Source organism: Microtus pennsylvanicus, chromosome 5 (genome assembly GCF_037038515.1).
Source record: "Microtus pennsylvanicus isolate mMicPen1 chromosome 5, mMicPen1.hap1, whole genome shotgun sequence".
NCBI classification, from domain to species: Eukaryota; Metazoa; Chordata; class Mammalia; order Rodentia; family Cricetidae; genus Microtus; species Microtus pennsylvanicus.
This window is the reverse complement of record NC_134583.1, coordinates 105,467,086-105,486,219: the sequence shown is the minus strand read 5'-3', so window position 1 is coordinate 105,486,219 and position 19,134 is coordinate 105,467,086. Positions and strand designations below refer to the sequence as shown.

The following is a 19,134-nucleotide window of genomic DNA, read 5'->3' as shown; positions in this document are numbered from 1 at the left end:
AGGAGCTGAGGAGATGGTTCTGTGGAGATAATCCCATGAGCAAAAGTCCTTGTCATATAAACTGGTTATCCTGAGTTTGACCACTGGAACCCACATAAAGGCAGAGGGAGAGAACTGATTCTACAAAGCTGTCCTATGTCCTTCATATGCACGGTGTGCATACTTCTACACACACATACATGCACACATACACACACAAACACACACACACACTCATGCACACAAATAATAAAATTTTTAAAGCTTTCCCTTTCTCAGAGAAATACTGAATAACTTAGTAATGTACCTCAAGGTCTTACAAAAGTAAGAACAAGCCAAATTTCCAATTAGTAGATATAAAATAAAGAAACAGGAATGAAAAGAACAATACAAAAACAAATCAAGGAAACAGAGTTGGTTCTTCAAGAAGACAAAAAGAACGAACAATCCTAGCTAAATTGACCAAAAGAAAGAAAAATAAGACACAAATGAGTAAAATTAGGATGAAAGGAGAAAGATTACAACAAATGCTGATATAATTCAGAGAATCACTGGAGTGTATTTTGGAGCAAATAGTCAAGCATTTTGGAAAGATTAGAAGAAGTGAATGATAAATTTCTACACATCTATGACCTACCAAAATAAAATCAATAGATACAAATAGCTTAAGCAGATCTATATCAGTTACCAAGATTGATACTGTAATAAAGTCTCCTAACTAAAAAATGCTCAGCCACAGATGGAGTCATGCTGAATTCCTCTAGACCTTCAAAGAAAACACCGTCCCTCAAACTGCTCAACAAGAAACGGGAAGGAGTGACACCAGACTCACCCTGTTAAGCCAGCATTGCCCCTCACTCAAACAACAATAATAAAATTCTAAGATAAGCCCCCGAAGAACATGAATGTAGAAGTTCTCAGACCCGAAAGATCATTCTCTGATTAAATGGCCTTCCTTCCAAGGACAGTACAGATACTTAAATCAATACCCATAATTCAGCATTTTCATAGACTCAAGGACAAAATCACATGACCTTCTCAATGGGTGTAGACAAGGCCTTTGGCAAAGTTCAGTATTCATTCATGATTTAAAAATAATCTCTAGAAAAGTTGGGAATAAAGAAACACATCAACATAATAAAAGCTATATTTTATTCCAAACCTATTGTGCTGCCTAGTTTTATGTCAACTTGACATGAGCTAGTCATTTGGGAAAAAGAGGACCTCAGTTGAGAAAATGACACCTCATATGGGCCTGTGGGCAAGCCTGTGGTGGAATTTTCTTGATTAACAAATGATGGAGGATTAACAAATGATGGAGGAGGGCCCAGCTCACTGTGGGCAGTACAACTCCTTGAGCAGACGATCTTGGATTCTTGGTAAGAAAGCAGGCTGAACAAACCATGTGGAACACGTCAGTAAGCAACAGAGTTCCTCCATGGCCTCTGCTTCAGTTCCTACCTCCAGGTTCCTGTCCTGATGTTCCTCAATGTAGACTGTTATCTTAATGTATAAATAAATAAACCCTTTCCTTTCCAAGTTGCTTTTGATCATAGCGTTTTTTTTACCACAGCAATAGAAACCCAACTAAGACACCTATATTTAACATTGTATTTAATGGGGAAAAACTCAATCATTTCCATTAAATCAAGAGCAAAAACATAGTGTTTACTTTCTCCACTCTTATTTAATATAGTCCTTGTAGTCTTTCTTAGCTAGAGTAATAAGGAAAGTATTCCCTTTCTCTATTCTTACTCAATACAGTTCTTTTAGTCTTAGCTAAAACAATAAAAGAAGCCAAAGAAGAAAAGAGGAAGTCAAATTATCCCTATTTGTAGACAATATAGTTGCATACATAAAATACCCTATCATCTCCACCGGGAAACTCTTACGAGAGTTTGCTTTCAGCAAGGTACCAGGAAACAAAATTTATATACAACAACCAGCAGCTTTTCTATATACCAACAACAATCACACTGAGAATTAAATCTGGAAAATAATTCCATTCATAATAGTGTTTTCGTTTTGTTTTGCTTTGTTTTTCGAGATGGGGTTTCTCCGTAGCTTTTAGAGCCTGTCCTGGAATTCGCTCTACAGACCAGGCTGGCCTCGAACTCACAGAGATCCATCCGCCTGTCTCTGCCTCCCGAGTGTTGGGATTAAAGGTGTGAACCACCACCACTGCCTGGCTATAATAATCTTAAAGCACACAGAAACAAATCCACCCAAGACGGTGAAAGACTCCCTTAAATTTTAAAGCCTAGAAGAACGATCTTATAGAAAACAGAAAGTGCTATTGTGCTCATGAATCGGGAGAATGAGTATAATGAACACAGTTTTAATTCGAAAAGAAATTACACATTTAATGGTACCCCCATCAAAATTCCAATGACAGTCTTTACAGAAAGAGAAAAAAAAATCACTAAAATTCATATGGAGCACAGAGAATGCCAAATATCCAGCACATTCCTGAGCAGAAAACGCTGGAGGTATCAAATTCCAGCACAGGAGCATGGTGACAAAGCAGCTGACTCTGACATAAGAAAGGACATGTCAGTCGATGTACTAGAAGAGCAAGAACGAAACCACACGCCGCGGTCATGTGACTTTGGGCCAAGATGCCACAACCGTACATTAGATAAAAACAGCCTCTTCAGTAAGTGGTGCTGGGAAAACTGGGTATCACATGCGGAATAATGAAGCTAGATCCACATCACTTACCCTCTATGAGCATTAACTCAAAATGGAAAATGGATTGAATAATTTAGCAGAAAACGAGAAACTCCAACACTGTTCATGTAAGGCACAGAGAAAACACTTCCAAACAGGAGCAAATACTTTGTGAAAGGAATCCCAAGAATTGACATATGGGATTGCTTAAAAGTAAAATGCTTTTGTGAGCAAAGGAAACACGTGATAGAAACAGCCCGCAGGAAACCTTGGATGTATAGAGGAGTCATTCCTAGAGTAGATTAAGGGCACTAGAGACCAAAGAATGGAACAACCCAGTCAATAAATGGACTAAAGAACAAACAGCTCTCAAAAATGAAGTAGAAATGGCCAATAAACGTATGAAAAATATACAGGATCTTTAACCATCAGAAAAACGCAACCCCAAAACTCATGAAGCAAGGCAGATAGGTCAGGAGTCCAAGGCCAGCCTGAGTTACGTGAGACTCTGCCTGCCCCCCCCCCCACACACACCAAGAAAGAGAAGGAGGAAGAGGAAAAATAAAAACATTAACAACAAAACAGTCATTGTGATCATAGCTCTCCTTATTAGAGCAGTTTCCAGCAGAAACACTACTACATGTAAATTAAATAAATATTTTATGACTATCTGACAGTCAACATGAAGGAATCAATCAAGGACCTATCTAGTCATGATGGCTCACATCTATAAACTTAGCACCCAGGAGGCTGAGTCAGGAGAATAGCTGTGAGTTTAAAATCGGTCTGAGTTACATACTGAGTTCTAGGCTAATTGGCTACAGAGCGAGACCTCGTGTCAGAAACTGAAAACAGCAGTTGGTGCATGCCTTTCTCCCCAGCATTGAGGAGGCAAAGGCAGGCGGAGCTCTGAGCTCAAAGCCACCCTAATCTTCCAAGCAACTTCTAGGACAGTCAGGGCTACACAGAAAAAATTTTTCTTCAAAAACAAACAAACATCTAAAACAAGAAAAATACTCAGGTATACCAAACAGTTCCTTCAGTGTACAGGGAGAGCAGGGAAAAAGCATGAGAACAGTGCCCCACCGTGGTTCAACGTGGTACTACACCAAACATTAATTGTCAAAAACCCATTTCTGAAAGGGTACTCTAAATTTTTCATCTCTTACTACAAAATAATCAGAAAAACATCACATTAGAATATATTATATATACTATATACATTTAATATTTTAATTTTTATTAAATAAAACATAAAGGCAAGGCTGTCAGCAACAGCCACAATCATGTCTTGCCTAGCCAATCAAAAAATGGCAGTGCTGTTTAAAACCAGATCTCAGAGTGGTGGGGTGAGGGCCCTTGTTTGGAGCATTTGCTCAAGCAATAACAATGACAAGACATTTATTGCAGCGTTTTTGGATATGCTAAATCCCATGGGATTCTGGACTTTAGAGGAATAAACACTATGGCATGTAAATTGTATGTTTTTAAAATCCCAGCTAAAACATCTATTAGTCGTTGGAACTGTCAGGATAACGAAAAACAAGGGACGACTGAGAAATTATCATGTGCAAGAGAAGCTTAAGGAGACAGGACTGAAAAATGTTGTGTGGGCCCCGGAGAGAATCCCAGAACAGAGGGGGATAAAGGACATTAGGGAAAACTGAGGAAATCCAAATAAAGTACAATCTTACATTAATGATAATCATGCATTGATATTGGTTAATAAGCTGTGACAAATGTCCCATTCTAATGTGTGGCACCAACAGCAAGGAAACTGAGTCACTGTGGCTGTGCTGACAACAACCAAATGTTTGAGAACCGCTACACGCAAGGGCCTCAAGTGCATGAGGAAATGACGTATGTCTGAGTACTGGACACGTCAGATTGCCAGGTCTCATCACTACACACCGTATACACGGATTTAAGATCATACTGCACCCACTGAATGTGTCTGCCTGCTCTGTGCCAACTGAAAATTAAAAACAATAGGCCCTAAGCCCTTTGGAAGGCCCACCCGAGACCCTAACTCAAAATAAATAAAAACGAAACAAGAAAGGGTGCTTGCAATCCTGCCATGCCACAGCTCGGCAGGAGGAACGCTCCAAACGCTACTGCACGGAGGGGGACTGCCACTAACGGCATTGTGACAAGTGATTCAAAATAGCTAGACAAGAGTATGTTAGCATCTTCCCACAAAGGAATGGCGGATGTACCAGGTACTAAATATCCTAAGCACCCTGACATGATTAGCACACAGTGTACTTATTTATCAAAATACCACACTGCACCCAGAAACATGTATCATATGCGTTGGTTAAAAAGCAAAACATAGAGTTGACGTGGCCTCCAGGAATTGTCATGCCCCTACCTTTGAAGACATGATGTTCTTAACTTCCTCATCCGCTGCACAGTGTGCCCCAGCCAGGTCTGGGTTGCTGCTGCTCATCACGCGGGCCTGCATCAGCTTTGAACTCACGGCGGCAGCAGACGTGCGTCCGTACGTGTGGTATCGGGGGTCAGGAGTGGCAGCAGGGCCCCCTGTAACCCGACAGCCAGAGACATGTCAACAGACAGGACAGAGTCAGTTACGGAGCTTGAGAAGGACCCGATAAGAGAGGAGTGGGACTAAAATGGAAACCTATCAGATGGGGTTTCGGAAAGAGGTCTCATTTTGCTGCTGCTGTGAGGGGCAGGGAGGCCATGTTGGGGGAAGTAGGCAGGGTGTGAGGTGGGGAGAGGTGGGGAGAAGGGGAAAGGAGTAGGGAGGGCCGCAGAGAACTGGAGACCATGAGGAACCAGACCCCAAGGTTGCCAGAGTTTCTGAATTCTCAAGCAAAGCTACAAACAGGACTACTTTTGCTTGATCGCTATCTAAATGACGCAACCCTACAACTCATGGGGGAAGGTTGTCCATCATCTACAGTTATCTTTTGAGGACAGGCATCTGCAAAGTTTCAAAGTGAGACCAACTCGAGATTGAAAATTGGACTAAAATGACAGATTTACGTAAAATATGACTGCGGAGACTAAGTTTATTTGGATGTGGGATTTTTTAAAAGCTCATTGATGATATTTTTATATCATGCTACCCAGACATTATGGTTTATTGCCTATGTTAATAACTAAGAAAGCAGTGAACTAGATTATTAGCTGGCGGGGGGGGGGGGGAATGGCCACTATTTTTTTATAGAATGAAAAGTTTCAGAACTTTCAGTGGTGTCACAGCCATTGAATAGATACTGTTTTTTTAACTATTATTTTAGAATCCGACATAATCAACAGTTCTCCATCTTTTAAAGCAGATACTTTGCCAGGTCATAAACTGGCAGTGAGGTATAGGCCACGGGTAGGCATAGCAGTTCAACACGAAAAGAGAGAAGGGAGGGAGAGAGAACCATCTAGAAAGCTTTAATTTCAGCATTTATATAAGTTTTATTTTGAAAAACAAAGCTGAACCTTTAATCCCACGGCAGTGGTATGCAGTGGTGCCCTGCGGGGGACCTGTCCCCTCAGGAAACATTACCTGACTTGGGCGTCTCCCTGTGCAGCTCGGGCAGTCGGAACACATAGTGCACGTAGGAGGCCAGCAGGCAGTTTCTCCCATGTTGGTCCTTTCTCAGGTCCTTGCTGTTGTGCAGGCTGTTTGCAATGGCCACCACGGACTCGAAGGCAAACTGGGAGAAGTTTGCTGAGGAGCCAAGAGAAAACGAGAAGTTGAGGGAGATGTTCTCAGGCCAGCGACAGAATGTTCTGGTCACTGACCACCTTAGCCTGGCACAAGAAATGTCGGTGGCAGGCATCTATGGGCCAGGCAGCTCGAGTGTGGAGCCTTGCTCACCACAGACAAGCTTACATTCCCTCTGTGTGGCTCAAGCTGGCCTAGAACTCACTGCACTCCTCCTGCCTCAGCCTCCCAAAGTGCTAGAATTAAAGGCATGGTAGCGTAACCCACCATGCCTGGCTCACATTCTGTTCTCTTTCTCTGCCTTTTGCTAGGAGCAGTTTCTCACAACCGGGATGTGTCCATGTCCATCTGAAAACAGGTACGCAGTGGGTTCTGCAGACAGACATCATGTTGGACTTTATCCTTAGGCCCTACCCCGGATCAGCTGAACCAGAATCTACATTTCCACAGGATGCCCAAGGGATGTGAGAGCAATGTATAAACTCCATACCGTCTGGTGCTCCAACCCCTTCATCATTTGGCTTTAGCCAACTTTGTGCCTGTTTCTGCTCAGACTCAGCTATGTCCTAGTGAGGTAGCTGTAGGTTATCCCACTCTTTGCTCCTTGACTTCGCTCATGCCGTCGTCCTCACCTAGAGTATCTTCCTCGCCTCTTGCCACAATATCACACTGGCCACGACGTCAAACCACCCTTTCCATGCTCAGTCTCCTCATGCAGCCTGCAATGTCCCACAGTGATAGGAATCCAAACCACACCACTCTGAAATTTAGCCTCCCCACGAAGGCTGGGACCCATTCCTAGGCCTGGTGCATGTCTCACAACGTTTGAGGCTCTTCCCTCCCACAGTGTGCCTTTCCTAATATTAGATGGAACAGAAGCAGGTTCCAGGTGGATGCTTGCTGACTAAGTCCTTCATTGTCTTCATGCGTTTATTTATAGGTTTTTTGTTTTGTTTTTTTGATATGGGGTTTCTCTGTGTAGCCCTTGCTGTCCTGTAATTCGATTTGTAGACCAGGCTAGCCTCAAGCTCACAGAGATCTGCCTGCCTCTGCCTCCTGAGTGCTGGGATTAAAGGCGTGTGTCACCATGTCTGGCTGTGTGTAATAGGTGTGTATATGTGTTCCTGTGTGCATGTGTTTGCAGAGGCCAGACACTGACATTAGATGTCTCCTTCAATTGCTCTCCACCTTATTTTTTTGATAACATGCCTGATCTTGCCAAGTAGGCTATGATGACTGGCCAGTGAGCTCCAAGTATCCTCAGCAAGTAACTCAACTACTGCTCCACCCCAAAAGCTTTAATATTAAGGATCCTACTTAAAGTCATTTTTAGCATTTATTTTATTTGTGTGTGTGTGTGTGTGTGTGCGCGCGCACGTGCGCGCGCACGCACACACGCACTGTGGTGCAAATGTAGAATTCAGACAACAACTTAAGGCATTCAGTACTCTCCTTTTACCACGCAGATCCCAAGAATCAAATCCAAGTCATCAAGCCGTCTTGGAGACAGCACCTTTATTTGTTGAGCCATCTCAACAGCCCTAAGAATCCATTTTAATATTCTTTCTCACCCCTCTCTCTCTGTCTCTCTCTCACGCTCCATTCCTTTCTCTTCTTTCAAAACACATTTTTTTCCATTTATTTATTTGATTTGATGCATATGAGTGTTTTGTCTGTATAAATGCATGTGTACCTTTTGAATGCAATGCCTGTGGAGGTCAAAGAGCCATCAGACTCCTTGGAACAGGAGCTACAGATAGTTATGAACTATGTGAGTACTGGGAACCGAACCTAGGCCCTTTGCAAGAACAACAACTGCTTTTAACCGCTAAGCCACCATTCTAGCCCTCTCCCATTCTGTTTTAAACACACAGGGAGTCTGGCCAAGCAGCACTGGACTTGACTTCGTGGCAAAGGTTGCAAGGCTGCTCTCAGCATTCATGGGTTTGTGGAAAGACAAGATTCACTAGGCAAAGCTGCCCGGCCAAGCCACGCCTCCTCCCAGACCACAGGCCTCTACCTGTCTGGCCAGCGATGACCATGGGCTGCACAGAAAGCTGGAAGAGTTTGTCCAGCACCAGGTGGAGGAAGAGCACCAGGGGCTCCAGGCGGGAGGAGTTCAGGCAGATGATGCTGAGCTTCAGTTCGTGCTCCAGCGTGCTCTCTGTGATCTTCTGGTCAAGCACACGGATAGGGAAGGTCACCTGGCTCTCCAGCGAGTGGCAAAGGGTGAAGAACTTCTCCAGGTGGTTGTCCTGGGAAGGCAGAAGGCAGAAGCCTCTCATAAGGTTTTATTCTTTCAATATCCACCCAGGAATTTGGTGGAAGGAACATCTTAGCTAGTGCCTCAGATTAGAAGGTTAAGTCCTGGATGCTTCCAGCAAAGGTAATGGATTTCTTTGTAGAATGTGATGTATAAAACAGAACCTTTTATACTGGGCTGGCCTCTAACTCACAGAGGTCCACAGAGGTTTCTGCCTCCCACGTGCTGGGATTAAAGGCATGCACCGCCACCACCCAGCTAAAATAGAACCTTTTTAATGACTATTAATCAAAGAAAAAAATAAATCACTCCATAGATACTAGGTATCACACAGCCAAGAAAGGGAGCTAACGAGATGTGTAACCCAGTGGCAGGCCTTGGCATTCCTTACCTGGGTGTGAACGGAAGACACAGCTTGTACTTCAATATTAAATACCCCCTTATGGCCCTCAGCCCACTTGATGGGAGGATTCTGTAAAGGGACTTTCTGTGTTACAGAGAGAGAAAGACAAGAGATTAGCAACGTGATTCCCCTTTGCAACGATTAATGAGCAACTTGTCTGTGAACAGCAGGTTCTACAAACAGAGCTTCCACAATTAGAAGTCAGGCCTTTCATTCAAGTTCCATTCTATACCAAACTAGTTCTTTTCACACTGACAAGTCAGCCACACTCCCTGGGCCTTAGCATTTGTTCAAGTGCTAGGAGAGTTAGCTGGGTAATATATCTCTAACCTCTCATTCAACACTGATGATCTTGGATGCTGGGAATGCAATTAAATGATCTTCCCATTAATCAGGGATGTTGGGTCAGATATTGGAGGGCCCAGTCTGGGTTTTGTGCCTCTTTCATCAAAATGATAGGAATGTTTGTAAGGATAGGACAAGGAAGGTAGCAGGAGATGGGGACCCATAGAACTCCTTGAAAGGTACAAACTGGAGCCCAAGCTCACAGAGCTCTACTTGGCCCATAGGGTCCTGGACATTGTTGTGAATTTGTTGTTAATGTTTCAAAGTCAGCAAAGATCATACAGCACATTAATTTCTAACTTGAGAGCTGGAATATTCAAGAACAACAGCCTCATCTACCTGCACAGTTCCGCCTGTGGATCAGCCTCACTTAAGTGACTCAGTGAATTCCTGTAGACACCAGAGTTTACATTTGTAATCTACAACAGAGGCATTTATAGAAATCCATGGGGAATCAATATCACTTTTGAGAAAGAGAGAGAGAGAGAGAGAGAGAGAGAGAGAGAGAGAGAGAGAGAGAGAGAGACAAAGAGAGGGAGGGAGGGAGGGAGAACACACATGTGCACATATCTGCATATAGAGGACTGAGAATAACTTTAGGGAGTTGGTTCTTTCCTTCTACAATGTGGGCCCTGGAGATTAAGATCAAATTCAGGTCATCAGGCTTGGTGTCAAGCATCCTTACCCACTGAACCATCTCATTTAAAAATTTAAAAATTGTAAAGTTGAAAAGCCATATTAAAGAACATTATGAGAGCAATCTCAATATACTATTTCATTTAACACAGCATGCATGGCTCACTCTTTATTCAAGGAGAAGTCATAAAAATTATTAATAAAAATATTCTATTCTTTTCAATACCAAGACTTTAAAACCCAATCCATATTTTACATGAACAGCTCTGAGTCAGAACTAGTCCGTTAAAGATCTCACTAGCCACCTGATATTGCTGTATTTGATAGTGAAAGTCTGAGGGACTGAGGGTGAATCTACAGGTAGGAAAAGAAAACTGATATTTACTTTAGCATTGTTTACCTCGTGATAAGCACTATCTCAATTAATGTCCATGGCACCACATAGTCAGGTAGGGACTTCATTTCATCTTTGAGAGTCAGAGGAGGAAAGTGATGTGCCCACATTCACACAGTTGGAGAGTGGGAGATTGGTGTTTGGATTTGTCTTAAAAACTCAGGATTAGATGGGTGTGGTGGTACATGCTTGTAGGAAGGCAGAGGTAGGAAGATCAGGAAGGAGTTCAAAGCCACAACAAAATTTCAGGTTTTACCTATGCTTTTGAAAAAAAACATAGGAGTCCTAGCAAAGTAAAATATGGAGCTTAAAAACCGAAAACCAGGGTTTGCTTTTTCTTGCTTTTTAATGATGGCTCACTAGGCAGTGGACTTTGGGGGTCTCCCTGCCTTGTTCAGATGGGGGTTACAGCAGCAGGCCTCACCTTGCTTGGCTCTGGAAAAGCAGTTGTGAGGGTTTCTGCAAGGCACTATAGCTGAGGACATAAAGATGAAGTGGAATGTGTCCATCCTCAGGCTAGCTAGCCAGGGTGTCAAGGAGGATATTAGTCTAAAACAGAGGGAAAGAACCAGCCTGGGGGTGACAGAAAATGACAGGGAAGGAAGTCTGTGAGGGTCTATCTAAGTTCAAGGTTCACCTTAAAACTCCAAAGGACTAAAGGAAAAACTACAGGCTAAATGATCTTGGAAAGTTATGCCAACCAACACCACACAGGCCGCATGTGGACCCCGATTCAGACAAGCGTCAAACACAATCCTGGTGGGAAACAGGAAAGGTGGCTGCTGACTGGATAAAGGATGGTATTCAGGATTATGCTAAAATTTAACAAAGTCCGCCAATGATACCGTGACGGCAAGAAGAGGAGTCGTATTTTCATGACACATGATACCATGAATTTATAATTAAGATGATTTGCATAAAAATAATACTCATTGATATAAACCTCTACTAAAAGGGTGAGAAATTTGATAGTGGGCTCAGAGTCATGGGAGTATCTTTAGACTGAAGTATTGCCACAAACTGCAAAGACATGAGGAACGGCAAGACAGGAAGAGCAGAAGCCCTGGAGTTGGCATCTTTACAGTCCATCCACCCCGGCTGTGACGGATGACCCATAAGAGGAACTGCTGATTCAGGCCTGGAAACATTCCGAAAGGATTCTTGATAGGAGTAGAATCTATCACAAGTGGGCTCAACCTGTCTCCTAATCTATAGAACCGTGACGTGCAGACAATTCGAGGTAGCATTGCCTCAGGTGCACGTAGCAGCTACAGGACATTCTGATGTAGTGATGTCTCAATGAGTAACGTTTCTTTCACTGCCAAATACCCCTCCCATCCTGTCGGAACAATGTGCTCTCGGAAAACACAGGGTGCTTGGAGATGGCAACCCTAGAGGATCTCATAAGTATCCTCAGACACATCCTCGGGGATGGGAAGTGGGTGTGGGAAAGTGATCCCAGACCACAGCTGGGCAGGATGCAGCTGCCAGACGGTGCTGGTTACCTCGGCAGAATGTATGGAGTAGTTGGGCGGCAGTTTTTCCAACGCGACTGGGAGACAATAGGATCCGGTTTGAAGACGTTCATTTAAGAGAATCGGCAGCCACTGAAACAGATGATGTCACGAGCAGAGTGGTTTGTATAGCAGCACACAACCCTGGCGATTTATCGAGCTCACAGTCATCGGACAAAACTAAGCAATGATTAGATATTGACCAGATCTCCTTCAGGCAGCAGCGGCTTCAAGCCAGTTCTTTGCACTGTAAATTCCCTGAGCGTTTCTGAGATGGTAATGCCAAAGATTTGCTGCTTTCTGCACAAGTGTAGTAGCATTTTTTTTTCTTTATGGTCAGTATTGGCTCAGTAAATATGGTCAGTAAATATCAATGTTCATTTTACTTTTCATGGCTTTTAAAGAAATAGTTTTTCCACTGAAGATATATATATATATATATATATATATATATATATATATATATATATATATAACTTAAATTCAGAAATAACATACATGGCAATGCTTTTTTAATTAAATAAATGGATATTCGTTAAAGATTTGCTACCCATTCGCTTTCCTTTTGAGGAACCTGTCATTTCTAAGTAAAGCCATTTCTACTCTCTGCTACAGTCCGGACTAGCACATTTTACAGTTCTTGACAGGAGACAAGCAAGTGAGCAGACTGTAGGCACTCTCTGCAGGGACCGTGGCTCCATCAGCAATTGCAGGGGGAGGCGGCAAGCTGAAAGTAACTCACTGAATAACCCAGAAGACTCTCTCCGGAGGCCCCTTGCTTCTGCTGACAGCTGATGTGGTAGAAGGTGAAGAGGAGGTGGTGATTTACTGTGAGCTTGGCGGGGAGCTTAATTTTCACTTCTTCGTAAAAGTCGGGAGACCTGTATCAGAAGCACATTGGACACATATCACGGTCAGCGAAAGGAGGCCGCCCTGAATGTGAGGCATGGCACCGCCCACCCTTTCCTCCCAAGTGCCTGCATGATGTGGGGCTTCTCATTTCCTTACTCCTGCTCCTAAGCTGGAAGGCCTCGAGGCTGAACCGACGTTATGAGAAACATTCCACCTACACAAAACTGCACACAATCTGAAGGCTATGGCAGAGAGCAAGGATTTTACCCACACAATGGAAAACACAACTTGATCCGGAAAGTGGATGAGGTTCCGAGTACCGCTCTGGCCTCTTCTCCCATCTCAGCCCCAAGGACGGGCCTGGCATGTGGCTGTCCTCACCAGTGGACACTGCTAAGGCTTCACAGGCACTGTCATTTAGTCCCCGTGACAAGGCTGGCCAGTGTTTGCCCTGGCTGGAAGGAGGTCAGGGGCAAATGACAAGATGACCAAAGAGAGCTGGGTTTTACTTCCGGTCCTCCTTGGGTCTCAAACCAAGTGAGAAAATACTCTTTATTTAGCACTCTCTATCACCACTTTTGAAATAACCAAAATAATATTAGATTCTTAAATAGCTTTTCATCTCAAAGCCTTAGTTACTTACAAAATTGTGCACTGCCAAAATAGAATTACAGAGTAAGTATAAGCTCCCTCTGTCCCCCATTCCCTATGCTGCAGAAATGGTTGGGGACAAACACTCATGGAGTCAAAAACCAAACCCTTCAAACCTGGGAGGCACTGAATGTTTATAATGTGTGTTCAGGACTCTGAAATATACTCACTTATTATGGTATGTAATTGCTGTGTACACTTCCTGCAGAAATTCAGGCCCATTGGACTTCCCAAAGATGACCTGTTTATCAATGTAGAAAGAACCAAATTAAGAGTGACTTCTGTCTCTATCAAATCATCTCTCACATCAACAGGATACAGGTGAGCACACGGAACTGTATGCTCACGGAGTTGTAGTTTATAAGTTAAGGCTAAGTCCTAAAGTGGGCACGATCATACAGACTAAATGTGGGGTGAAGAGTAAGCTGAGGATTCAAGGGTGGCGCAATTATACAGATTAAAAGTGGGGTGAAGAGCAAAGTGGGGGAACAGACTAACTAGTGACCGAGGCAAAGGTGTGAGACTGGAAAACCAGAAGTTGCTGTGGGACAATGCTCTGTATCCTGTCACTTGTATTTTAAATAAACACCGATTGGCCAGCAGCCAGGCAGGACGTAAAGGCAGGGCTACCAGGCAGGAAGTAGAGGCGGGGCAACGAGAATTGGGGAAAGAGGAAACAGTCAGTCTGCAATCGTCACCCAGATACAGAGGAAATCAGACACAGAGCAAGCAAGATGTGAACGCCTTGCCGAAAAAGGTACCAAGCCATGTGGCTAACACAGACAAGAATTATGAGCTAAAATAAGTTATAAGAGTTAATAAGAAGTCTGAGCTAATAGGCCAATCAGTTTATAATTAATGTAGACCTCTGTGTGTTTATTTGGGACTAAACGGCTGTGGAACCGGGCGGGACAGAAACCTCAGTCAACAAGAAGTCTTGTCCCTGTCTCAGCACCCAGACACAACATGACAATATCAGACTCATTTGTCCCTAGTGAGATGCAGGATCTTCTCCCCTCCAAGAACAGGGACTTAGCCTTCTGAGAGATTACAGTCTCCACTGCCCTGTCCACCTGTGTGCAGATGCCTCATGGAGTCTGCAGCAGCACCAACAGTACATGCATGGGGTCTGCACCGACGACACACGGTTTGACTGGTGGACCTGCTCCGGGGCAAAGGAAAGAGCCTTTTCCTCTAGATGCAGCAATCCAGAGACCAGGCCCATGGCTTGGCGAGCTGAGATTTACTGCCATTGTCCCTTGGCTGAGTAGGTTGGCCTCACACAGGTTCTAGACATGGGGAAGCCCTAGTGGTGAGCTGTCAGGTCTGGGCAGAGAGGACTAGGGGACCCCAACAGACATTCCTTTCCTCCTAAGCACCCTCCCCCTTCCACATTTTTGCCACTGTGGCAAGAGGACACCTTGCATCAGGGAACAGGTGGGAGAGAGGGGTGGCTTTTTAGAAAGTAGATATATGAGGGAAGGAAGTACTAGGAAGAAATTTCTTCCTCCAGAAAAGGTTATGAGGCAAAAAGCCAACACTCCACCCCCCATGTACTGTGTATTGCAGGGGATCAAACCAAGGACTTCCATACATGCTAAACAGGTGTTCTATTAGTAGTTGCAATCTCCGCTGACCATTAGCTGAATTCCATTAATTGTGCAAACAGCAATACATCATTTACTAGCAAATTTGGGCATTGTGAGCTTCTTAGATAAGACTATTTTAGTACACTTGGTTTACAGTTTGCCTCAGGATAGATTCATTTCTAAAAGGTGTTGAGGTGGTGTTATCATTACTAGGCTACACTCTGGATTTTTGTAAATGGTCTCATACTCATCTAAGAGTGTATGGGGAAGAAATTCAGCCAAGTAGAGAGCACAGAGCCACCCTCTGACTTGTAGAACATTAGAACGGCTTGTTCCACGGGCAGTGTGGAGAGATCCTACAAGACCTCTCGGTCCTGTAAAACGGCCTTTAGTTCCAAGGCATGGCATCTCACAATGGCATCATTTGGGAAAGAGACTTAAGACAAATGCTGTTTCCCCACCATCATCTTAGGGACCATACTGGACTAGCCAGAAAGGTCCCTGTATGTGTAGAGTAGGCTATGCTGGAACAGAATACACTGTGTGTGGCTTACTGGCAAAGCATTTGTCTAGCATCATCAAGACTGAGAACTCAAGACGTCATCCCTGTGAACTGACAAAGAGAGGATAGCACCCCCGCCCCGCCCACTGGAGGTAAACGCTACCCTCTCTTTACCGGCATGGCGTTGCTGGGGTCTTCTCCACACATAAACTGGATCTTTATTGTAATGTTGCGGGCAGACGCTAGTTTGTTAGCAAAGTTCAGTCTCTGTGGATAGACGTAGAGAAGATTTCTGGAAAAGAGAGAACCAATAATCAATATCTAGAGTCCACTTCTGCTCACAGACCAACACCTGAACCTGAAGTCTGAAGTAACACTGTCAAGCTGCGTCATCACCTGCTCCTGTGACCCTGGCTATGGTACATCATGATGGCATCTCACCAAGACCATAGGCTCTGCCACCACCTCAGAAAGATAGTGACTATTGATGTCTCACTAGAAAAGGGTAAGTGAATCCAACAGTCAAGTTTGAGGCAAATGAATAGCTGTGTGGACCCGCTTCTGATGGACATGCAGAGTGTCCCAAGGAAATCATCTAAGATCAGAGCAAGTGCATCAACCTATAGGCTGTGGTAAGCATATAAACCCAGTATGCAGGGGAAGGGCAGGAATCCTGGTAAAAGCTCCAGGTCTATTGGGCTACACAGCAAGAGAGCCTATTTCAAACACTCAGAGGGAGGAAGGGATGCATTCAGAGGCCGGAGGAGGGTCTTAGATCCCTGGATTGATGCTGTTCTAGGAACTGGCCTGTAGACTCCTTTGACCCCACACAAACCCTCATCCTCATCAAGGGAACACTCTCTCAGTGTTTTGGCTCTTCTTTGTCTACAGAGAGAATACCTTTCTTTTCTTAAGGTAAAAATGAAAATGTTTTTTTCCAGTGCTATTAGCTTTTTTTGCTCTGAGATGGATGTGTTGATTTAATAGCAACCAATATACCCTGCCTTAAAGTTGATGGCTAGTACTGGATCCTCATGATCTGATCTCAGAAGCCTCACATAGAAAAGCCCTCTGCTTTCTCAAAGCAGCACCATGGCCATTTCAAAGTCTTTAGCTGTTTTCTAAAACTCCCCCTACTAAGCTTTTTTTTTTCCCCCAGAGGCAAAAAAGATTCCAGGAGTCATTTGCTGCAGTGGAAATGCAGGGGGTCCACTGCACCTAAGAGAGGCTCCGCTGCAAAGCGAAAAGTGGGTGCCCTTCATCTCTTCAGCAGCCAGACGGCAAGACAGATTCCAGCAGAGCCATGGTCAAAATGCCCACTGACGTCAGTATCTGTGGTTGACAGATGGCTTTTATGCAAGCATTCAAAAGGAAGTGGCAATCCAGATACATTGCTGAAGCAAGGCAAACAGTCGAGGAGATGATTTTGGTTTGCCATTCATACTTCACCTCCAGGAAAATCCATGATAGAAGTACTAGGAGTAGCTGCCATTATTTCACAGTTAGGACGCACAGGTGCTGCCCCCCAGTGTCAGACAGAAGCGCTAGGGTTTTAAATACACAAAGAACACATTAAAATGGGAATTCTCAGAGCTCAGTATTGGCTTTGGTTTTTGACCGTTGTTCTAGGTAGTCCTCATGAACTTCACTCTTCTGAGCAAGGAGGATTACAGGCAGGTACCGTTAGGCCCCCCCTTGAGAGCTCAGTATTTTATGTGCTGGGAATTACTTAGAAAACCGACAAACCTAATGGGCCTGTATTTTTTTTAAAGATATATTTATTTATTATGTATACAACTTTCTGCCTCCATGTATACCCACATGCCAGAGGAGGGCGCCAGATCTCATTACAGATGGTTTGGAGTCACCATGTGGTTGCTGGGAATTGAACTCAGAACCTCTGGAAGAGCAGACAGTGCTCTTAACCACTGAGACATCTCTCCAGCCCCATGGGCCTGTATTTTTAAAAGTGGAAGTTTGTGTTGTAAACACACACAAGCGCTCTACAACTTTGTCATTACCAGAGGAACGGGAGGCAACCAACACCAGCATTACCTGGGAGCTAGTCTGTGCCCAACATAGCCAACTTCAAGAAGCACTGGCCAAGAGAATTGGTTTGCTTTTAATCCAAAGACATAGAAAGCCCAATGGTTGACTGATATTTCCCACCTTTTATTTAGGATTTACTGCTAGGAAGTTCAAAGCCAACTGTGTAGCTCACTGCCAAAAATCTTAAAAATATTGTGTATCAACTTTGCCCAGATTTAGAGTGAATTCTCTTCCTCTATTTTCCCTATCAATGTGTGGTGGTCTAAATGAGAATGGCCCCAAAGGCTCATGTATTTGAAGGTTTGGGTCCCAGTTGGTGGAACTATTCAGGAAGGATTAGGAGGTGTGGCCTTGTTGGAGGAGGTCCTCACTCAGGGTGGGCTTTGAGGTTTCAAAAGCCCAACCGGGCCTAGTCTCACTCTGTCTCCTGCCTGTGGGTCAGAAAGGAAGCTCTCAGTTACTGCTCAGCTCCATGCCTGCCTGCATGAATGCTCTCTGCCACGATGGCCATGAACTAACCCCTGAAACTGTAAGCAAGCTCCCAGTGACATTTTTTTTTTTTATAAGTGACCTCGGTCATTGGGTCGTGTTGTTTCATCACAGCAATGGACCAGTAACTAAGACACAATCCCTGTAAGCTGCCTCTGACACTCTTTCAAATCACACGGTTCATACATAGCTGCATAATAAACACAGAGCACTTACTGTGTCCTGCCCTGCCATTCTGTGAGCATGGGCTCATGGCATTCCTAGGGCTTCTTGTTTACAGCGTCTTATGTTAGGTCAACCACACACTCATAAAGGACTGTAGTGGAAGACAAAAATGAGAAGGAAGCCCTGATATGCGGTGTGAGGGATTCAGAATTCAGGCAAGTAGAGCTAAGTCCGGAGCCTGCTCCACATCTCTCCCAACTGACAGCTACTCACCGTGGAGCTCATGATGTGGAACTGGACCTGCTTGTAATAAGTAAAGTAATCCAGACATAGAAGCAGAAATGTTAGAAGGCCCCCTTTCTCCTCCCACATCAGCAAAAGTAGTAAGGAAAAATAGTCCTGAAGGCCAATCCATCAGAGGAGAATCAGCCCTGCTGAAAAGCAGTTTAAAGACAAAAGAAGGTGCATATTTAGCCTCATTTACTGGGGAAGCAGAGGCAGGAGGTTCACTTGAGCCCAGAAGTCTAGGGCCAGCCCAAGCAGACTAGGAAGACCCTTGTATGGAAATAACCACGATGACAAATGCCAACAAAAATACAGAAACCAAAGAAAGATGGGACCCTGGATTTCAGGGTGCTCCCTCTAGTCTAGAGAAACCACTTTCGACAGTGAACTACAAGCCCGGATTTGCCTTTCTTTAATCACTTCTCCATAGCTTATACCCCAGGCAGCCTCGACCTTAAGTTATATGAAAAGAAGGTGTCTTGTGAATACCTGGCTGAGTTCTATAAACAGAACCTCCGGGGGTAAAACCAGCATTCGTCACCATTAAATACAAGACTTTTAGTTAGAACAGTAACTCCAAAGCATGGCAGGCTCAGATGAGCACAAAGCCAGGAGGATGTCGGGAGCCGTGAGCGGTAGAGCCAATGACTGCGCGGCACA

At 44.2% G+C, this 19,134-nt stretch overlaps 1 protein-coding gene across 2 annotated transcripts in view; it reads right to left on the bottom strand.

The window, feature by feature from the left end:
* Dock8 (dedicator of cytokinesis 8) overlaps positions 1-19,134 on the bottom strand; it is a 191,013-nt gene that overhangs the window by 70,044 nt on the left and 101,835 nt on the right. For both annotated transcript variants that reach the window (XM_075973748.1, XM_075973749.1), the window contains 8 exons: positions 15,661-15,778; positions 13,566-13,636; positions 12,635-12,773; positions 11,884-11,985; positions 8,992-9,087; positions 8,358-8,592; positions 6,176-6,340; positions 5,021-5,190 (listed from right to left, as the gene is read on the bottom strand). In XM_075973748.1, coding sequence (XP_075829863.1) covers positions 5,021-5,190; positions 6,176-6,340; positions 8,358-8,592; positions 8,992-9,087; positions 11,884-11,985; positions 12,635-12,773; positions 13,566-13,636; positions 15,661-15,778 — 1,096 coding nt within the window. The remainder of the gene's footprint in view (positions 1-5,020; positions 5,191-6,175; positions 6,341-8,357; positions 8,593-8,991; positions 9,088-11,883; positions 11,986-12,634; positions 12,774-13,565; positions 13,637-15,660; positions 15,779-19,134) is intronic.